This window comes from Ranitomeya variabilis, chromosome 2 (assembly GCF_051348905.1).
Source record: "Ranitomeya variabilis isolate aRanVar5 chromosome 2, aRanVar5.hap1, whole genome shotgun sequence".
In the NCBI taxonomy this organism is placed as follows: Eukaryota; Metazoa; Chordata; class Amphibia; order Anura; family Dendrobatidae; genus Ranitomeya; species Ranitomeya variabilis.
In genome coordinates, this window is record NC_135233.1 from 5,005,660 (window position 1) to 5,027,749 (window position 22,090).

At 44.3% G+C, this 22,090-nt stretch overlaps 1 protein-coding gene across 2 annotated transcripts in view; it reads left to right on the plus strand.

Moving 5' to 3' along the window:
* The window catches only part of CUL9 (cullin 9), a 173,708-nt gene extending 152,069 nt beyond the window's left edge, over positions 1-21,639 (plus strand). For both annotated transcript variants that reach the window (XM_077281878.1, XM_077281879.1), the window contains exons 37-41: positions 7,731-7,841; positions 8,677-8,794; positions 8,916-9,049; positions 14,046-14,137; positions 21,042-21,639. In XM_077281878.1, the coding sequence (XP_077137993.1) occupies positions 7,731-7,841; positions 8,677-8,794; positions 8,916-9,049; positions 14,046-14,137; positions 21,042-21,261 (675 nt within the window). In that variant the 3' untranslated portion in view covers positions 21,262-21,639. The remainder of the gene's footprint in view (positions 1-7,730; positions 7,842-8,676; positions 8,795-8,915; positions 9,050-14,045; positions 14,138-21,041) is intronic.
* Positions 21,640-22,090: the final 451 nt, after the last annotated feature.

Consider the following 22,090-nt stretch of genomic DNA (forward strand, 5'->3'; position numbering starts at 1 on the left):
ATACAGTGCCAAAATACCACTATACAGTACATAAGTAATACAGATATGTACTACCCAAATAATGCTGCTATACTGTGCCGAAATAATACCACTATACAGTACATGAGTAATACTGATATGTACTACCCAAATAATGCTGCTATACAGTGCTGAAATACCACTATACAGTACATGAGTAATACTGATATGTACTACCCAAATACTGCTGCTATACAGTGCCAAAATACCACTATACAGTACATGAGTAATACTGATATGTACTACCCAAATAATGCTGCTATACAGTGCTGAAATACCACTATACAGTACATGAGTAATACTGATATGTACTACCCAAATAATGCTGCTATACAGTGCTGAAATACCACTATACAGTACATGAGTAATACTGATATGTACTACCCAAACAATACTGCTATACAGTGCCGAAATAATACCACTATACAGTACATGAGTAATACTGATATGTAGTACCCAAATAATGCTGCTATACAGTGCCGAAATAATACCACTATACAGTACATGAGTAATACTGATATGTACTACCCAAATAATGCTGCTATACAGTGCTGAAATACCACTATACAGTACATGAGTAATACTGATATGTACTACCCAAATAATGCTGCTATAGAGTGCCGAAATAATACCACTATACAGTACATGAGTAATACTGATATGTACTACCCAAATAATGCTGCTATACAGTGCTGAAATACCACTATACAGTACATGAGTAATACTGATATGTACTACCCAAATAATGCTGCTATACAGTGCCGAAATAATACCACTATACAGTACATGAGTAATACTGATATGTACTACCCAAATAATGCTGCTATACAGTGCTGAAATACCACTATACAGTACATGAGTAATACTGATATGTACTACCCAAATAATGCTGCTATACAGTGCTGAAATACCACTATACAGTACATGAGTAATACTGATATGTACTACCCAAATAATGCTGCTATACAGTGCTGAAATAATACCACTATACAGTACATGAGTAATACTGATATGTACTACCCAAATAATGCTGCTATACAGTGCTGAAATACCACTATACAGTACATGAGTAATACTGATATGTACTACCCAAATAATGCTGCTATACAGTGCTGAAATACCACTATACAGTACATGAGTAATACTGATATGTACTACCCAAATAATGCTGCTATACAGTGCCGAAATAATACCACTATACAGTACATGAGTAATACTGATATGTACTACCCAAATAATGCTGCTATACAGTGCTGAAATACCACTATACAGTACATGAGTAATACTGATATGTACTACCCAAATAATGCTGCTATACAGTGCTGAAATACCACTATACAGTACATGAGTAATACTGATATGTACTACCCAAATAATGCTGCTATACAGTGCTGAAATAACAGTAAATAAGTAATATTGATACATAGTACTGAAGTAATGCTGCTATACAGTGCTGAAATAATATCACTATGCAGTACATGAGTTAGACTGACCCAAGTAATACTGCTATACAGTATCTGCATGCAAAATATGTTCCTAATAAAGTTGCTACACTATAGTGGGTAACACTTCAACCATAATATAGCACTGTATCACAGGAAAGATGAAGTCAATACAGAATCCGAAATCAATGTATAAAATGTATTAATACAATTGCTCAGCTGGGATGGTAGGATGGAGGACACGGTGCTTTCCATCTCCGCTCTGCAGCAGATCATGGGTAAATACCATCATTATTGTACCACTTTGTGCTGCGTTTCTCCATATTACATGTACACACTGTAACAATGCTGACCATTGGGAGTGATATGAGGTATCACAGGAACCATTTCTATGTAAATGTCCAGCTGGTTTATTTCAGTCCTCATAAACCACATCACAGAAAACTCAAATACAGCCCTTGTCCTGCACAAAGTGAAGCCTAAAGTAAAAACTGCAGAAATGTCTGACACAAGGGTGCTCCCCTGGGCCCAATCAGCCTAGTTGGTAAGCCACTGATCTCTGCTGTACACTATGTTTTTGAGGCAGTTTCAACTGCTGTATTGTGACGATTCTTTCCTTTATCTATATCCCACTTCCTAGTTCCGGTTTGGAACTTGCAGCTCTCTGGCGCCCCTTACCCTCAGGTCAGATTAGGTACTGCACCTAGGGTAATTAGTTGCCAGAAAGGCTGCCTGCTATGTACTGTCTACTGGGCTCTGTAGCGAGGGCGATATAACTACTCCCACACAGGCGGGAACAATAATTATCAACGCCGCCGTTGCAACAAAGATTCCCAATTGCACAGAACAAAGTCGCTGCCACCAGCTCCGATTAACTGGTCCGAAGCCAACTCAAATCAGTAGCGCAATTCACTTTAGAGGACGCACAGTTTGTAATAGAGCAGGTAGAGACAGCTAGTAAAATTATATATCTTACTCCATAAAAGATAGGCAGTATTTACAAAAGTATTAAAAAGATATGATAAAGACAAAATCATGGGTACATTGCAGGCGTAAAAGATATGCTCTCTGTCGTGACATCACTAAGTGGGCTGAGTAATGATATGCACTGCTCTTCTAATTATTTACTTTCTTAGAGTCTTGAGACAAAGGCATTCCTTTTAGTGGGAGGGGCTGCTGCACCTTGGTCTCCCATTACACTATATAGCAGGGGAGACAGAGGGTTAGTGGCTTTATAGGATTGGTCGCCCGCAGTTGAAAAGCCACACCCTGCTCACACATTAGTATCAAGTTGCCCAGTGTATCGGCCATAGGGCCTTGTGTCTATACCAGCGAATGCATTGGGGAGAGAAAGAAGGGGGGTCAAAACTGCAGCGTGTGTGTCTAGCACCATGGTCACGTGCAAAAATCCCTCAGACCATGGTATTTTATCTTATCGTGACACCTCCCCCATTTGGACTGTGCTACGGAGGCAGAACATCTCGGTACTCCTCCATGTGCCCCTCAACAGGTTCACCCTGGTGGGACAACCCATCTGCATTGCCGTGTTTCCCTGTCCGTTTTGTGTTCAATGGTAAAGTCGTACTGCTAGAGGGAAGGCTCCAGTGTAGTGAGCAACCGTCCGTTGGTTCCACATATGGCGTGTAGCCAGCGCAGAGGGTTGTGGTCGGTCACCACAGTGAAGGTGCGACCGTACAAGTAGGGCTGCAAGCATTGCAGGGCCCAGACTATGGCCAGGCACTCCTTCTTGACGGTGGAATAGGCCACTTCCCTCGGCAGAAGCTTCCGGCTCAGGTACAACACGGGGTGCTCTTGGTCCCCTGAGTCAACCTAACTGAACACAGCAGCAAGGCCAAACTCGCTGGCGTCGGTCTGCACAAGGAGCGGTCGTCTGCTTTCAACACAGGGGCGTTGCACAGGGCTGTTTTCAACGCCACACCCTGCTCACACACTAGTATCAAGTTGCCCAGTGTATCGGCTATAGGGCTTTGTGTCTATACCAGCGAATGCAGTGGGGAGAGAAAGAAGTGGGGTCGATACTGCAGCGTGTGTGTCTAGGACCATGGTCACACGTGCAAAAATCCCTCAGGCCATGATATTTTACCTTATTGTGACAACACCGACATAATATTTCATTAGGACAGGAAGCAATAAATCCTCCCCATACTATAAACCTCCGAGTATGGATGGGGACATTGTAACAGTAGACATTGTTGGTGAATTTTGGGCACCTTGTGGTAGCACCGTCCATGTAAACTGTTTATATCCATCAGTCTGGGTGCAGAGGCACGGACAAGAATGCATTATCCAAGTAATTCAACATGAAATGCTTTGGTTTTCCAAACATTATTTGCATCTAGAATCGACTAACGTGCTCCAAGAAATCTACACTGTGCAACGTTCATTGTAATAATCGGGACAGGAACATTAAAGACCATTGATCTCAATATCTTAGGGCGAGGCAAAAATCACTCATTATGTGACTCTGCTGTCCGCAGTTGTAGTAGACAATAGGTCCCCAGTTTCTGTCATGTGAATGGGTGGGAGTGGCTGCCACCTTTCTCCCCCTGCTTCCCTACCAAGCAAACCTTGCTCTTTTTCCTACGAGTTTAAAAAGAACTTGTCAGCAGGATTTTGCTAAGTAAACTACAGGCGTTGGCAGTGTTAACATGATATACATGATACCTGGGGTGAAGAAATCTGTCTTGTGGTTCTTGTGTAATCAGTGTTAGAAGTTCTCAGTTAATGAGATGCTCATGCTCTGGCGTGGCCTGTTGGCAGAGTCTTACTTTTTTCTACAGGAATATATTGGCACTTACCACGCTCTGGAGATTAGAAGTCCATGGAAAGAAAACCTGGTGCCATGTCTCCAGCTGGTGTGGCTCAGCAACAGTGGGAAAAGTGAAGAGGGCTGCACGAATTTATTTCTTTAAACCCGACATACAAAGATAAAAATATGGACGCGTTCCTGGCATCCCAGACACCCTTAAGTATAGCAATGCTATGATTACGGGCATCTGGGAAGCCAGAAACTACATCAATTTTTTATCTTTGTGTATAGAGTCTTATCTTCCCAGAAACAGTCTGTCTCTCTGTCTCTATGATGAGGAACATGTTTGTGCTTCAGGGCAGCCTGTGGGCAGCTCTCTCCTTCGTCTTTTTTTGTTTCTGTGACTTGGAGCAAGACTCCACCTAAAGATCTGCCCCGGAAAATGAGCATCTCATTAACTGAGAACTTCTAACACTGATTACACAAGAACCACAAGATGGAATTCTTCATCCCAGGTATCATTGTAATCCGTGTAACAGCAGCAACATGACAATGCCTGTAGTTTACTTGGCAAAATCCTGCTGACAGGTTCGCTTTAAATCAACTCAGCTCCTCCGACCTTTAAAATCCTCCTCCTAATGGACTCCTTTATTTCATTAACACAAGCAGTTCCCAACATGCGTCTCTCTGGTCCATTGTTTTGGTCCGTTATATGGAGTGGGTACTGATGGTTCTGTCTGATTAGGTCCATTGTCAAAACATTCACACCACACTCTTTTTTACTTGTTGTTTTTTCCACACTTCCCCCACAAATTACTTCCTCAGCCACATTCTTTTCACTGCTCATCGTCATCCATTGGCTTGACAATGCTTGCTTTAATAAATAGACTCCTTCCTGAACACACACAGACCCGACCCCTTTCAACATTCTGCTATAATCCATTATGGCATCCTTGCCTTCATATTATCTGAACACTCTTTTTCCTTTTATATTTATCTGAATCCATTTACCCCAAAGCTACTCAGGTCTGGCTCTAGGCACTTAACACCCTGGAAGCTCATATCAGTGCTAGCAAAAAAAATTCATATGCAGGTAGACACCAAAGACCATAATTAAGCCACTTAAAACCCTCCAAAAATCCAGTAAATGGATTAAAAGGTACCCTTCCTGTTGAGTTGATAATTCTCAACACTCAAACAGCAACATCAATCCTCCAAGTACAAGTACCACTATATTTGACTCCTATGCTGATTCCATCACATGTACAGTGGGTATGGAAAGTATTCAGACCCCTTTAAATTTTTCACTTTTTGTTTCATTGCAGCCATTTATTACATTTAGATAATATAATTTTTCACATTAATGTAATCTCTCTACACCGCATCTGGAGAAATGTAGAAATTTTTGGAAATTTAATGTAAAAAAAAATTAAATATCACATGGTCATAAGTCTTCAGACCCTTTGCTCAGACACTCATATGTAAGTCCCATGCTGTCCATTTGCTGGTTATCCTCCTTGAGATGGTTCTACTCCTTCATTGAAGTCCAGCTGTGTGTAATTACACTGATAGGACTTGATTTGGAAAGGAGCACACCTGTCTATATAAGACCTCACAGCTCACAGTGCATGTCAGACCAAATGAGAGTCATGAGGTCAAAGGAACAGGCCAAGGAGCTCGGAGACAGAATTGTGGCAAGGCACAGATCTGGCCAAGGTTACAACAGGAACCTTGAGTACTGCCGAAATTCTAAGAGCACAGTGGCCTCCATAATCCTTAAATGGAAGAAGTTTGGGACCACCAAAAGTCTTCCTAGACCTGGCCGTCCAGCCAAACTGAGCAATCGTGGGAGAAGAGCCTTGGTGAGAGAGGTAAAGAAGAACCCCAAGATCACTGTGGCTGAGCTCCAGAGATGCAGTACGGAGATGGGAGAAAGTTCCACAAAGTCGCCTATCACTGCAGCCCTCCACCAGTCGGGCCTTTATTCCAGAGTGGACCAACAGAAGCCTCTCCTCAGTGGAAGACATATGAAAACCCGCATAGAGTTTGCTAAAAACCACAGGAATGACTCCCAGACTATGAGAAATAAGATTCTCTTGTGTGAAGAGACGAAGATAGACCTTTTTGGTGATAAAAAATCCCAACAGTGAAACATGGTGGCAGCATCATGCTGTGGGGGTGTTTTTCAGCTGCAGGGACAGGACGACTGGTTGTCATTGAAGGAAACATGAATGCGGCTAAGTACAGAGATATCCTGCATGAAAACTTCTTCCAGAATGCTCTGGATCTCAGACTTGGCCGAAGGTTCACCTTCCAACAAGACAATGAGCCTAAGCACACAGCTAAAATAACAAAGGAGCGGCTTCAGAACAACTCTATGACCATTCCTGACCCAGCCAGAGCCCTGACCTAAACCCAAACGAGCATCTCTGGAGAGACCTGAAAATGGCGTTCACCACCCAAGCTGACGGAACTGGAGAGGATCTGCAGGGAAGAATAGCTGGGGATCCCCAAATCCAGGGGTGAAAAACTTGTATTTTTCCCAAGAAGACTCGTGGCTGCACTAGATCAAAAGGTTCTTCTACCCAATACTGAGCAAAGGGGCTGAAGACTATATGTGGTATTTCAGTTGTAGTAATTTTTGCAAATTTATTAAAAAAGAACATTTTTGTTTTTTCAGTTAAGATGGGGGCAGAGTGTACATTAATGAGAAAAAAAATTAACTTTTTTGAATTTACGAATTGGCTGCAATGAAACTGAGTGGAAAGTTTAAAGGGGTCTGAATACTTTCCGTACCCACGGTACACTGTTCAATAAAGCATAGGTAGCTCTTCCCAGTTCTTGGTGCAGAGTATTTAATGCAAAATAGCTCACCAAGATTGGAGGTAGACCAACTCTCAGTGAGAGTGAAATAAACTTCTTACCTAATGCTGCAGCTTTAAAATTCCCTTTTACTGGTGGGTCCATTCTCACTTAAGATCGGGATGGTATAATGTCTGATCCCGGGTTTCGGCACCAAATTCTGTGAGCGAAATACACTCTCTTCTGTGCCTTTCGAACCCCCAATCTTTTATTTTTTTTACGATGGCTCGGAAAATCAATACAGCACAGCCTTGCATAGTGTACTCAGGACTTCTGGCGTAGGCACGTTAAATAGGGTGACAGGCAAAGAAAAGGTTCTTTGTGAACTATTAGCTAATAGGAACCTTAGGGGCGTGAAGACCAATGTGAAAGTTCCCCTCTCATCAGTGTTACTTGATCACCATTACCCAGAAGTTACAAGAACAAATGGATACCACATACTCCGTATGGATTCTGTTCTCTAACAATACCAATATGCGTTACCTGAGTAATACTGACGTGTGATGCTCAAATAATACTGCTATGTAGTGCAGAAATAATACTACCATAGAAGTCCGACCAAATAAATACACAAGTACTGCCATATATGTCAGAACGCCATCATACATCCCTCATTTACAACATTAATTTCTCTGGAGGATTTTGCTGCATCTCTGAGGAATCGGCTGTGTGTCCTTACTGAAGAACCGCCGCTACGTACCCTGAGCCTCCTCATCACTGCCTGCCAGGTGCTGGAAGTTAGCCGCAAGGTAAGAGCCCAGTCCACATACACCCAGCAGAGGGCGGCCACTACAGCCAGGGGTCTGTGCACCTGACGTGGAGGTCTGGGGGGTTGTCCGTTATCACATGCCCTGTGTGTGTATAATCACATAAAAGCCAGGCAAAGTCCGCTTACCGGGCCGTCTGATGATTCCCATATATCAGCCACCGCCTCTTTCAGATCTTGAAAAAGACTTGCGTCGAAACTCGTAGATCTGTACACCGTGGTTGCGTGCCTGACAATTGACATATATGGATTGATTTTAAGTATGGAATAATAAAAGACATTTTTTATCTCCCCCACGCCCTATTGCTGGATTACTCCTCTTTTTTTCGTTAGTGTAATCACATGTCCTGTGCGTGTGGGGGTATTCCAATATAATCACGTCTTGTGTGTGAGGGGGTATTCCAGTATAATAACATGTCCTGTGTGTTGGGTGGGGGTATTCCAGTATAATGTCCTGTGTGTGGGGGGATATTCCAGTATGATAACATGTCCTGTGTGTTGGGTGGGGGTATTCCAGTATAATAACATGTCCTGTGTGTTGGGTGGGGGTATTCCAGTATAATAACATGTCCTGTGTGTTGGGTGGGGGTATTCCAGTATAATAACATGTCCTGTGTGTTGGGTGGGGGTATTCCAGTATGATAACATGTCCTGTGTGTTGGGTGGGGGTATTCCAGTATAATAACATGTCCTGTGTGTTGGGTGGGGGTATTCCAGTATAATAACATGTCCTGTGTGTTGGGTGGGGGTATTCCAGTATAATGTCCTGTGTGTGGGGGGATATTCCAGTATGACTGACCATGGCCTCGGTTTCGCAGGTCCTCGGTTACGCCTGTGTGTACAGTTATTATAATCAGGATTCGGAGCGGATTGATGTCCTGGAGTCTCAGACCGAGAACCTGGAGTTCCACGTGAATGCTCTTCAGATCCTGCTTGGTGAGAACTTGCTGTGTGCTGTTGCATGAGATGTGGAGGATCCTCACTGTGGCGGGTTTATAGAGTTGGATAGTGATGGGTTTTTTTTTATGATGGGTTGTCAGCTCCCTCCTCTCCACAGAGTTCAGCCTTCTTCAGAGTGAGGACCTTGCCTGCTCTGTGCGGCTCCTCAGTGCTGATAAGTACAACAGTGGACTGGAGCTGGTCAGAAGAATCCAAGAGAGACTGAACGGAATCCTGCAGTACTCCACCCAGGTGAGCCTTCCACAGTCTCAAAAGTCACACTCCAGAGGCTATCCTTCTGTACCATCTCGTGTCTATCTATCTATCTATCTATCTATCTATCTATCTATCTATCTATCTATCTATCTATATATATATATATATACACACACACACACACACACACACACACACACACACACACACACACACACACACACACACACATATATACATACATATATATATATGTGTGTATGTATGTGGGTATGTGTGTGTATATATATATATATGTATATCTCAGCAGAGGTCGACACTACGTTTTCCTCGGTTTAGTACTTTAGATAAAATCCATGTGTACAAATGACATATAGATCAGCCTTCAATACATCTTACGTGTATGGTAGATGTGGACTGGGCAAGCCTCTTGTGTCCTGTAGACGTGGACTGTGCTAGCCTTCTGTTCTATGTGAACTGGGCTAGCTTCCTGTGCCATGTGGGCTGATCTAGCCTTCTGTGCTGTGTGGATTTGGCTAGCCTGTGCTATGTGTCCTGTAGACGTGGACTGTGCTAGCCTCCTGTGCCATGTGGACTGTGCTAGCCTCCTGTTCTGTGTGGACTGGGCTAGCCTCCCGTGCCCCGGGGACTCGGGCTAGCCTCCCGTGCCCCGGGGACTCGGGCTAGCCTCCTGTGCCGCGGGAACAGGACAAAAGTATTTAGTTAGCCACCAATTGTGCAAGTTCTCCCACTTAAAAAGATGAGAGAGGCCTGTAACTGACATGATAGGTAGACCACAACTATGAGAGTCACAATGAGAAAACAAATCCAGAAAATTTATTTTGCAAATTATGGTGGAAAATAAGTATTTGGTTACCTAAAAACTTGCAAGATTTCTGGCTTGCACAGACCTGTAACTTCTTCTTTAAGAGGCTCCTCTTTAAAGACATGAGAGAGGTCCACTACTTGGGACACATGGGAAGCCGGAGCCCTTGGAGTGTGATGCCATCACATTCTGGCCCACTCCCAGAACCAAGAAACTCCTATCCAACTATTCAGGACACCATAAAAGAGGACAGACCTATCCACATCTACAGTACAAAAGTAAAGTACATTCTTTACCTACAGAACGTAAAAGAGGCTAGTCCATTCCATATGTACAGGAGATACAGCACAGAAGACAAGCCCAGTCCATGTCTACAGGGTACAGGAGGCTAGCCCAGTGTGAAAAATGTGGGGAGATCACTTACAATCCCCCTTCAGCATATGTAGCTATAAGAGGACACCTGGATCAGCTGGTGGTGCAGCCCCACCAGCTAGTAACCAGACTGGCGCAGGATGACAACCTGTTGAGCCCACGGTGTGTGACGGCTTCTTTCAAACTCACATCAGTCAGATAGGATTTCATAAAGAAATTCAAGGAGAATGTGGAGGGCTATCCTCCTGTTTTTTGTTGTTTTTTTTGGTCCTATAGATTTGAACTTTGGGCTTCCTGTTATACTTTGTGAGCTATAGATATGGACAGGGCTATCTTCTCTTCCTATGTTTTGCAGATATGGATGGGGCTATCCTTCTATACTTTGTAACCTGCAGACATGTATCATCTTTTCTCCTGTAGAGATGGATGAAGTTATACTTCTGGACTATGTGTCTTGTAGACATAGTGTATGAGGATAGCCCAATCTGTGTCCTGTAAACACAGACGTGGCTTTCCTCCTTTACTGAGAGTCCTTTAGACATGGGTGGGTCTGGTATACAAGAGAATATGGTATTCTGCTACAGATGGATCTGGATAAGTTGGAAACTTGGGCCGAGAAGTGGCAGATTAACAATGATAAATGTAAGGTTATACACATGGGAAGAAGGAATCAATATCACCATTACACACTGAACGGGAAACCACTGGGTAAATCTGACATGGAGAAGGGCTTGGGGATCCTAGGTAATGATAAACCTACCTGGAGCAGCCAGTTCCAGGCAGCGGCTGCCAAGGAAAACAGGATCATGGGGTGCATTAAAAGAGGTCTGGATACACATGAGAGCATTATACTGCCTCTGTACAAATCCCTGGTTAGACCGTACATGGAGTACTGTGTACAGTTTTGGGCATCGGTGCTCAGGAAGGATATAATGGAACTAGAGTGAGTACAAAGGAGGGAAACAAAATTAATAAAAGGGATGGGGGAACTACAATACACAGAGATTAGCAAAATTAGGATTATTTGGTCTAGAAAAAAAGATGACTGAGGGGTGATCTAATAACCATGTGTTACGGATCCCTCTCCGTGCTGCCACTAATTTGTCACGTGCCTGCTCTCAGCACATGACTTGGGGTTGTGCCTGCAAGGGTTAATCTATCTCCCCACTCTCAGTCCAGCATTCACCTCTGTCCTATGCTGTAATGGGAGCATAAATCACACACCGACCCAGGCCACACACCTGCTCATACACGCTGCCACCGCTCACCGAATACACGGGCGATGAGTCCCGGAAATATTACTAATATTGTCTACCACTCATAAGGCTCACACACTTTAAGGCTATGGATTCTTTAGAACATTCAAGGTTCAACTTGTTAAAGTTTTATGCTTTAATACAAAAAGATTCAGTGCTTACAGTAAAGAAAAAGGTATAAAAATATGGTAATAAAAAGACATACAGGTATGCAAAACAGTATGAAATAAACAGAAGAAAACTTACAGAAATAGCTAACTTGTAGTCTGCTTGTGCTCCCTGAGGGTAGGATGAATATAGACTGGATCACATCAGCTTCCCAGGCTGCCCTCACATGTGAACAATTTTGAATGTATGCAAGCCAAATTTATAGTCACCCTGGAGGTCAGATTTCTAGACCAGCCCCTCAAGTTGATATTCTAATTGCTTGTTTTTGATTGGACCACGGCCGCGCCCCCAATTAATATATTATTTTCTCTGAGATTCTTTGTGTAAAGCTTCCCACAGATAGTGTCAGGCTGTAATTGACATATCTCTTCAAAGAGCTAAGAGGTGTGAAGCGCTTCCTCTCTTTCCTGGTCCTAGCTAGGCCTCCTGGCGAGATTGGAGACACAAGTCTGCTGTCTCAGGAAATTACATATTAACACCTGGGTGAGACCTGCAGCCTTCAGGACAGATGTTAAATTATTACTAATCACACAATAAACCTATACATAGTTCACTGCACACATATATATTTATACATATTTCACTACACCATGTATAAGTATATAATGGGACAATACAAATATCTCTCCAAGGATCTGTTTATACCAAGGAAGGTGACGGGCACAAGGGGGCATTCTCTGCGTCTGGAGGAGAGAAGGTTTTTCAACTATATAGAACTGGATTTTTTACTGGTAGGGCAGTGAGAATCTGGAATTCTTTGCCTGAGGAGGTGTTAATGGAGAACTCAGTCGAGGTGTTCAAGAGAGGCCTGGATGTCTTCCTGGAGCGTAACAATATTGTGTCTTAGGCCATGTGCACACGTTGCGGATTTCTTGCAGAAATTTCCTGAAGAAAACCGGAAATTTTCTGCAAGAAATCCGCATTTTTTTTTTTGCGTTTTTTTCCGTTTTTTTCGCGTTTTTTTAGCATTCTGCAAGCGTAATTAGCTTGCAGAATGCTAAAGTTTTCCAAGCGATCTGTAGCATCGCTTGGAAAACTGACTGACAGGTTGGTCACACTTGTCAAACATAGCGTTTGACAAGTGTGACCAACTTTTTACTATAGATGCAGCTTATGCAGCATCTATAGTAAAAGATAGAATGTTTAAAAATAATAAAAAAAATAAAAAAATGCTTATACTCACCCAGACATCTCATAAGCGGCGTCCGTTCGTCTTCCTATAGCTGGTCTGTGCGCACAGGGCCTTCCGTGACGTCACGGTCACGTGAGCGGTCACATGACCGCTCACGACCAATCACAGGACAGTGACGTCATCGGCAAGGTCCTTCGCCGCACACCAGCTACAGGAACCGAACGGCAGCGTGCAGCGGTGAGGCGGGAACACTGCGCGGGACATCGAGGGTGAGTATAGGACTATTTTTTATTTTATTTCTTATTTTTTGACCAGTTATATGGTGCCCAGTGCGTGGAGGAGAGTCTCCTCTCCTCCACCCTGGGTACCAACCGCACATAATCTGCTTACTTCCCGCATGGTGTGCACAGCCCCGTGCGGGAAGTAAGCAGATCAATGGACTCCTAGGTGTGCGGAATCCCTGCAATTCCGCATTTTTAATGAACATGTTGCTTTTTTTTCCGCTATGCGATTTTTTCACGGAAAAAATCGCAACATTTGCACAAAAAATGCGGAATACCTTGTAAATAATAGGAGGCATATGTTAGCGTTTTTTTCGCGTTTTTATCACGTTTTTATAGCGAAAAAACGCGAAAAAAACGCTAAAAATCCTGAACGTGTGCACATGGCCTTACAGTTATTAGGTTCTTTAGAAGGACAGAGATCTGGGGATTTAGGGTAAATTCACACAGGGCGTTTTTGCTGCTTTTTTTTCTGCAGCAAAACCTGATCATCTTGGCAGGAAAGAGCTGCGTCAAAAACGCAGGTTTAGGTGCATTTTTTTGATACCTGCATTTTTTTCAACACCCATTCAAGTCAATGGGTGAAAAAACGTAGTAAAAACGCTGAAAGAAGTGACATGCTCTATGTAAAAAAAATTTTAAAAAAACGCAGCAAAGCACAAAATACTGATCAATCAAAAACCAATGTGTGTGCATGAGATTTCTGAAATCTCATAGGCTTTGCTGGTACAGTAAAAAGCAGCTGAAAATTAGCATAAAAAAGCAGCAAAAAACGCATCTAAAACGCCCTGTGTGAACTTACCCTAATTCTGACGGAATATCCGCTGAACTGGATAGACGAATGTCTTTTTTTGGCCTTGCCAGCTATGTTACTGTGTATACATGGGCAAGCTTTCCTTCAGTGCTGTCAGTCCGGTTTATAGGGATCAGGCTTTCCTCCTGTGCTGTACATTTGGAGTATCCTCCAAGGGTGTAACATGCATACTTTTCCTTGCAGGACTTCTGTGTCGGTTTCCTGTCTGATCCTGATGAGAAGGGAATGAAAGTGTCCAACATGGCCAACATTCAGGCGTTCCCTGCAGCGACAGAGTAAGATCCCCAGATCCTGTGTCTTTTCCTTCCTGCCATTGGCCACAGGTCCCTCCTTGATAGCGAAGCATATTAAGCCATGCTTCCATTCTCCATTGCGGGCTCAGATCCTGAACCTGCATCTGTGCTTGTAAGAGCCGCGCAGAGCTCCACCCCGTGGTATTGTATCATCTCTTTATGTAGCACAGAGGATCCGGCGAGCGCAGGTCCGGCCCCCTAGGAGACACCCAATACAGGAAAAAAAAAATCCACACGTGGCATCTCGTCCGATCAACAAGCTGCAAAATGAATGACCCCGATCTGTAAACGGAGGTGAGAAAAAAAGAAAACGCTACGCAAAGAACGAAGAGATGAACAAAATATTGAATCTACCCGCAAATGTTAACAATAAAAACTTCAGCCCAGGGCACAAAAACAAGCCCCAACATCGCCCCTTCGCCCGGAAAATGGCAACAAAACTGCATTTTTCCCTTTTTTTTTTTTTTTTTTCAAATTATCTTTTGCCACTTAAATGAATAAAAGCTGATAAAGCTGCGTGTTTGGTGTCGCTGCAAGCATCCTGACATAAAGAATCTGTCAATCGGTCACGGCTACGTAATGATTAACGATGGAAAAACACGGCACGAAAAACCATTGCGCTCCTGAAACTGGTGAATATGGAATGGTGTCCTTCAAAAGTTCCACTCATCCCGCAAACAACGAACCTGTGCACGGCACAAATAAACAGTACGCCTCTAGGAAGACTGGGAGGAAAAGCTACAACGCAAAACTGGAAAATCGCCAACAGCACTGGAAAATGGAGACATACCAAGTGCCGGGAAATATGCCAAAAAAACGCTGTTCTGACTTAAATGTTTGTATGGCACATTGTGTGTAAAATGACTCGGCGATAGTTCTCGACTGTACGGTTGTGGCACATTGTGACACCATTCTCTTCGTCTGTACGGTTACGGCACATTGTGACACCGTTCTCCTCGTCTGTACGGTTTCGGCACATTGTGACACCGTTCTCCTCGTCTGTACGATTATGGCACATTGTGACACCGTTCTCCTCATCTGTATGGTTGCGGCACATTGTGTGACACCGTTCTCCTCATCTGTACGGTTACGGCACATTGTGACACCGTTCTCCTCGTCTGTACGATTATGGCACATTGTGACACCGTTCTCCTCATCTGTATGGTTGCGGCACATTGTGACACCGTTCTCCTCATCTGTATGGTTTCGGCACATTGTGACACCGTTCTCCTCGTCTGTACGGTTTCGGCACATTGTGACACCGTTCTCCTCGTCTGTACGGTTTCGGCACATTGTGACACCATTCTCTTCGTCTGTACGGTTACGGCACATTGTGACACCGTTCTCCTCGTCTGTATGGTTGCGGCACATTGTGACATCATTCTCTTCGTCTGTACGGATATGGCACATTGTGACACCGTTCTCCTCGTCTGTACGGTTATGGCACATTGTGACACCGTTCTCCTCGTCTGTACGATTATGGCACATTGTGACACCGTTCTCCTCATCTGTATGGTTGCGGCACATTGTGACACCGTTCTCCTCATCTGTACGGTTACGGCACATTGTGACACCGTTCTCCTCGTCTGTACGATTATGGCACATTGTGACACCGTTCTCCTCATCTGTATGGTTGCGGCACATTGTGACACCGTTCTCCTCATCTGTATGGTTTCGGCACATTGTGACACCGTTCTCCTCGTCTGTACGGTTTCGGCACATTGTGACACCGTTCTCCTCGTCTGTACGGTTTCGGCACATTGTGACACCGTTCTCCTCGTCTGTACGGTTTCGGCACATTGTGACACCGTTCTCCTCGTCTGTACGGTTTCGGCACATTGTGACACCATTCTCTTCGTCTGTACGGTTACGGCACATTGTGACACCGTTCTCCTCGTCTGTATGGTTGCGGCACATTGTGACATCATTCTCTTCGTCTGTACGGATATGGCACATTGTGACACCGTTCTCCTCGTCTGTACGGTTATGGCACATTGTGACACCGTTCTCCTCGTCTGTACGATTATGGCACATTGTGACACCGTTCTCCTCGTCTGTACGGTTACGGCACATTGTGACACCGTTCTCCTCGTCTGTACGATTATGGCACATTGTGACACCGTTCTCCTCGTCTGTACGATTATGGCACATTGTGACATCGTTCTCCTCGTCTGTATGGTTGCGGCACATTGTGACATCATTCTCTTCGTCTGTATGGATATGGCACATTGTGACTCAGTTCTCGTCTGTACGGTTTCGGCACATTTTGACACCGTTCTCATCGTCTGTATGATTACGGCACATTGTGACACCGTTCTCATCGTCTGTACGGTTACGGCACATTGTGACACCATTCTCCTTGTCTGTACGGTTACGGCACATTGTGACACCGTTCTCCTCGTCTGTATGGTTGCGGCACATTGTGACACCGTTCTCCTCGTCTGTACGGTTTCGGCAGATTGACACCGTTCTTGTCGATACAGTTATGGCACATTGTGACACCGTTCTCATCAGTACAGTTACGCCACCTTGTGACACCGTTTTCCTCGACGGTACTGTTACGGCACATTGTGACAGTTCTCGTCGGTACTGTTATGGTACAATGTGATACTGTTCTCATCGGTACGGTTACGGCACTTTGTGACAATGTTCTCCTCGTCGGTACGTTTACGGCACATTGTCACACCGTTCTCGTCAGTACGTTTATGGTACATTGTAACCCTGTTCTCTTCGGTACGGTTACGGCACATTGTGACACAGTTCTTGTCTGTATGTTTACGGCACATTGTGATATCGTTCTCGTCGGTATGGTTATGGCACATTGTGACACTATTCTCATCTGTACGGTTACGGCACACTGACACTTCTCGTCGGTATGGTTACGACACATTGTGACACTGTTCTTGTCGATACGGTTATGGCACATTGTGACACCGTGACTGCACCAGCAGAATAGTGAGTGCAGCTCTGGGGTATAATACAGGATGTAACTCAGGATCAGTAATGTAATGTATGTACACAATGACTGCACCAGCAGAATAGTGAGTGCAGCTCTGGAGTATAATACAGGATGGAACACATTATCAGTAATGTAATGTATGTACACAATGACTGCACCAGCAGAATAGTGAGTGCAGCTCTGGGGTATAATACAGGAGGTAACTCAGGATCAGTAATGTAATGTATGTACACAGTGACTGCACCAGCAGAATAGTGAATGCAGCTCTGGAGTATAATACAGGAGGTAACTCAGGATCAGTAATGTATGTATGTACACCTTGACTGCACCAGCAGAATAGTGAGTACAGCTCTGGAGTATAATACAGGATGTAACTCAGGATCAGTAATGTAATGTATGTACACAGTGACTGCACCAGCAGAATAGTGAGTGCAGCTCTGGAGTATAATACAGGAGGCAACTCAGGATCAGTAATGTATGTACACAGTGACTACACCAGCAGAATAGTGAGTGCAGCTCTGGGGTATAATACAGGATATAACTCAGGATCAGTAATGTAATATATGTACACAGTGACTGCACCAGCAGAATAGTGAGTGCAGCTCGGCAGTATAATACAGGATGTAACTCAGGATCAGTAATGTAATGTATGTACACAGTGACTGCACCAGCAGGATAGTGAGTGCAGCTCTGGGGTATAATACAGGATGTAACTCAGGATCAGTAATGTAATGTATGTACACAGTGACTGCACCAGAATAGTGAGTGCAGCTCTGGGGTATAATACAGGAGGTAACTCAGGATCAGTAATGTAATGTATGTACACAGTGACTGCACCAGCAGAATAGTGAGTGCAGCTCTGGAGTATAATACAGGATGTAACTCAGGATCAGTAATGTAATGTATGTACACAGTGACTGCACCAGCAGGATAGTGAGTGCAGCTCTGGGGTATAATACAGGATGTAACTCAGGATCAGTAATGTAATGTATGTACACAGTGACTGCACCAGAATAGTGAGTGCAGCTCTGGGGTATAATACAGGAGGTAACTCAGGATCAGTAATGTAATGTATGTACACAGTGACTGCACCAGCAGAATAGTGAGTGCAGCTCTGGGGTATAATACAGGAAGTAACTCAGGATCTGTAATGTAATGTATGTACACAGTGACTGCACCAGCAGAATAGTGAGTGCAGCTCTGGAGGATAATACAGGATGTAACTCAGGATCAGTAATGTAATGTATATACACAGTGACTGCACCAGCAGAATAGTGATTGCAGCTCTGGGGTATAATACAGGAGGTAACTCAGGATCAGTAATGTAATGTATGTACACAGTGACTGCACCAGCAGAATAGTGAGTGCAGCTCTGGAGGATAATACAGGATGTAACTCAGGATCAGTAATGTAATGTATATACACAGTGACTGCACCAGCAGAATAGTGATTGCAGCTCTGGGGTATAATACAGGAGGTAACTCAGGATCAGTAATGTATGTACACAGTGACTGCACCAGCAGAATAGTGAGTGCAGCTCTGGGGTATAATACAGGAGGTAACTCAGGATCAGTAATGTATGTACACAGTGACTGCACCAGCAGAATAGTGAGTGCAGCTCTGGGGTATAATACAGGAGGTAACTCAGGATCAGTAATGTATGTACACAGTGACTGCACCAGCAGAATAGTGAGTGCAGCTCTGGGGTATAATACAAGATGTAACTCAGGATCAGTAATGTAATGTATATACACAGTGACTGCACCAGCAGAATAGTGATTGCAGCTCTGGGGTATAATACAGGAGGTAACTCAGGATCAGTAATGTATGTACACAGTGACTGCACCAGCAGAATAGTGAGTGCAGCTCTGGGGTATAATACAGGAGGTAACTCAGGATCAGTAATGTATGTACACAGTGACTGCACCAGCAGAATAGTGAGTGCAGCTCTGGGGTATAATACAAGATGTAACTCAGGATCAGTAATGTAATGTATATACACAGTGACTGCACCAGCAGAATAGTGATTGCAGCTCTGGGGTATAATACAGGAGGTAACTCAGGATCAGTAATGTATGTACACAGTGACTGCACCAGCAGAATAGTGAGTGCAGCTCTGGGGTATAATACAGGAGGTAACTCAGGATCAGTAATGTATGTACACAGTGACTGCACCAGCAGAATAGTGAGTGCAGAAGTCACGTTTCTCTGTTGTTGCTGCAGACAGGTTCTGTGTAATTCGGCCAGTGGCTGCAGTGTAAGGATCTGAGTGGACAAAGGACTAAATTGCGATATCTAGTCAATCTGCTCAGAGTATTTCCAAAACGTCATGTGGGGTGTTCACACTAGACAGCAGTGTGACAGGTCTTGTGGGGGTGCTCACAGTATACAGCAGGTCTTGTAGGGTCTTCCCGGTGTACGGCAGGTCTTGTGGGGTGTTCCCGGTGTACTGCATGTCTTGTGGGGTGTTCCCGGTGTACGGCAGGTCTTGTGGGGTATTCCCGGTGTACTGCATGTCTTGTGGGGTGTTCCCGGTGTACGGCAGGTCTTGTGGGGTGATCCCGGTGAGCGGCAGGTCTTGTGGGGTGTACGGCTGGTATTGTGGGGTATTCCTGGTGTGCGGCAGGTCGTGGGGTGTACGGCTGGTATTGTGGGGTGTACGGCTGGTATTGTGGGGTGTTCCCGGTGTACGGCTGGTATTGTGGGGTGTTCCTGGTGTGCGGCGGGTCTTGTGGGGTGTACGGCAGGTTTTGTAGGATCTTCTATATGTGAAAATACTTGCGCTGCAGGTACATTAAGAATTCCCCTTAGAGTTACAAATTTCCATAAAGCCTTGTCGAAGGTCCTTGACGTCTTCAGATTGCCATGTTGATATCTCCAGACTTTGACCTTCGACAAGGCTTTATGGAAATTTGTAACCACCACACTAGAGCAAGGTAAAAGTGTGTGAAAGGAATACTATTAGGTACTCTCCGGTACAAAATTCTTTCTGCGCTATCCTGGATCATTATTGTTATTATTTGTAACTCTAAGGGGAATTCTTAATGTACCTGCAGCGCAAGTATTTTCACATATAGAAGATTTATTTTGGCTTTTTTGCCTGATATTGGCCTATTTGGTAGTTAGGTCTTAATATTTGCTGCAGCAGGTCTATTTAATATATTTGTTGTGCAGCGCCCTTTATTTTTGTTTTAGGTTTTGTAGGATGTTCACAGTATACAGCAGGTCATGTGGGCTTTTCCTGGCATACAACAGGTCTTGTGGGGTGTTACCAGTATACGGCCACTCTTGTGGGGTGTTACCATTTTCCAGCAAATCTTGTGGGGGTGTTGGCAGTATAAAACAGGTCATGTGGAGTTTTCCCGGTATACGGCAGGACTTGTTGGTGATTTTAGTACATCTTAATTTTTCACTTACACTGAACATCATGAAAATATTTTGCTCTCCTTACAACTTATTTTGAAACTTACCGATGTGATCTCAATACACGCCGAATCCGCTTCTTCCATGATGGGTGGCGTCAGCATCCTACAAACACTGAATCATGACTGTAAGAATAATTGAATCCAAGTTTAACAGCCCAACTGTAAAAATGCCATGTATTTCTTTCACTCAGTGAAAGGGTAATTAAAAGAAATCAAATTTTCAAATACTTTGTTTATGGCGGACATGTTCAGTGGGGCCTGGCCTGTATTGATGACGGACTGGACCCGGCTGGTATTGATGTTGGATGTATTCGGTGGGGCCTGGCCGCTAATGATGGAGGACATATCTGGTGGGGCTTGGCCAGTATTAATGGTGGATATTTCCTGGAGAACCTGGTCTGTATTGATGGCCGACATATCCGGTGTGACCTTGATGGAGGTGACCCATCTCCTGTGGCTGATCTGATGCTTGATAATAATTTCCTTTCTCTCCTCTTCTCAGTAATATTGATGATGCCTCCGACTCTGTGGATACTGCTGGTGAGCAGGACGATGAAGATGATGAGGACGAAGACTATGTTCATGAGGTTCCCCATTATGTTACAGACTGGAATGAAGAATACGACGATGATGCAGAATCTTACGATGAAGATTATGATTCCGAAAACCTGGAGGCTGACTCCTTCATCTTTGAGGATTATGATGGAGAAGTCTACAATTGACCCTCCCCCTCTTCATTTCAGTGGTGGGGTGCTTTCACATAAGCCACTTTTTACATTTCTCCCTTCGCCCCTTGCCCATTTGCCGGGGGGGGGGGGGGGTGATCACGCTGAGCATTGCGCAGCCTATTCCTGATAATTCACTGATTGCCTCCGGTCCAGATAATTCTATAAACCTTTATATTTATAATTACCGTAAGAGTTATTTTTTATTAATCCTGTTTATTTTCTGTTTCATTGTGACACCCCACTGTTAACCGTTAGTGGAGGTTGGCGCCTGTGGCGGATAAAGGTTGGTGTGAGGCAGTGCAGCCGGAATACTCTGCAGCTAACTCGAAAAATATGTTGAGCTTGTTCATTAAAGTTGCACTTAAGCTGTGACCGGAGCGGCAGTCTGTGATTTGTGGGGTGGACGAGAAAGTAGACTCTGATTTGTGGGGTGGACGAGTGAGGAGAGTGAGACTTGTGGGGTGAATGAGCGAGCTCAGATTGTGATTTGTGGGGCGGATGAGTGAGGAGAGTCTGATTTGTGGGGTGGACGAGCGAGAATAGTTTCGATTTGTGGGGTGGACGAGCGAGGAGAGTGATTTGTGGGGTGGACGAGCGAGAAGCATCTGAATTGTGGCAGACGAGCGAGGAGCATCTGATTTGTGGCAGACGAGCGAGGAGCATCTGATTTGTGAAGGAGATTCTTTGTTTTGTGGGGTGGATGAGCAAGGAGAGTCCCTGACTTGTGGGGTGGATGAGTAATCTCAGATTGCGATTTGTGGGGTGGAAGAGCAAGGAGAGTCTGTGATTTGTGGGGTGGACGAGTGAGCTCAGATTGCGATTT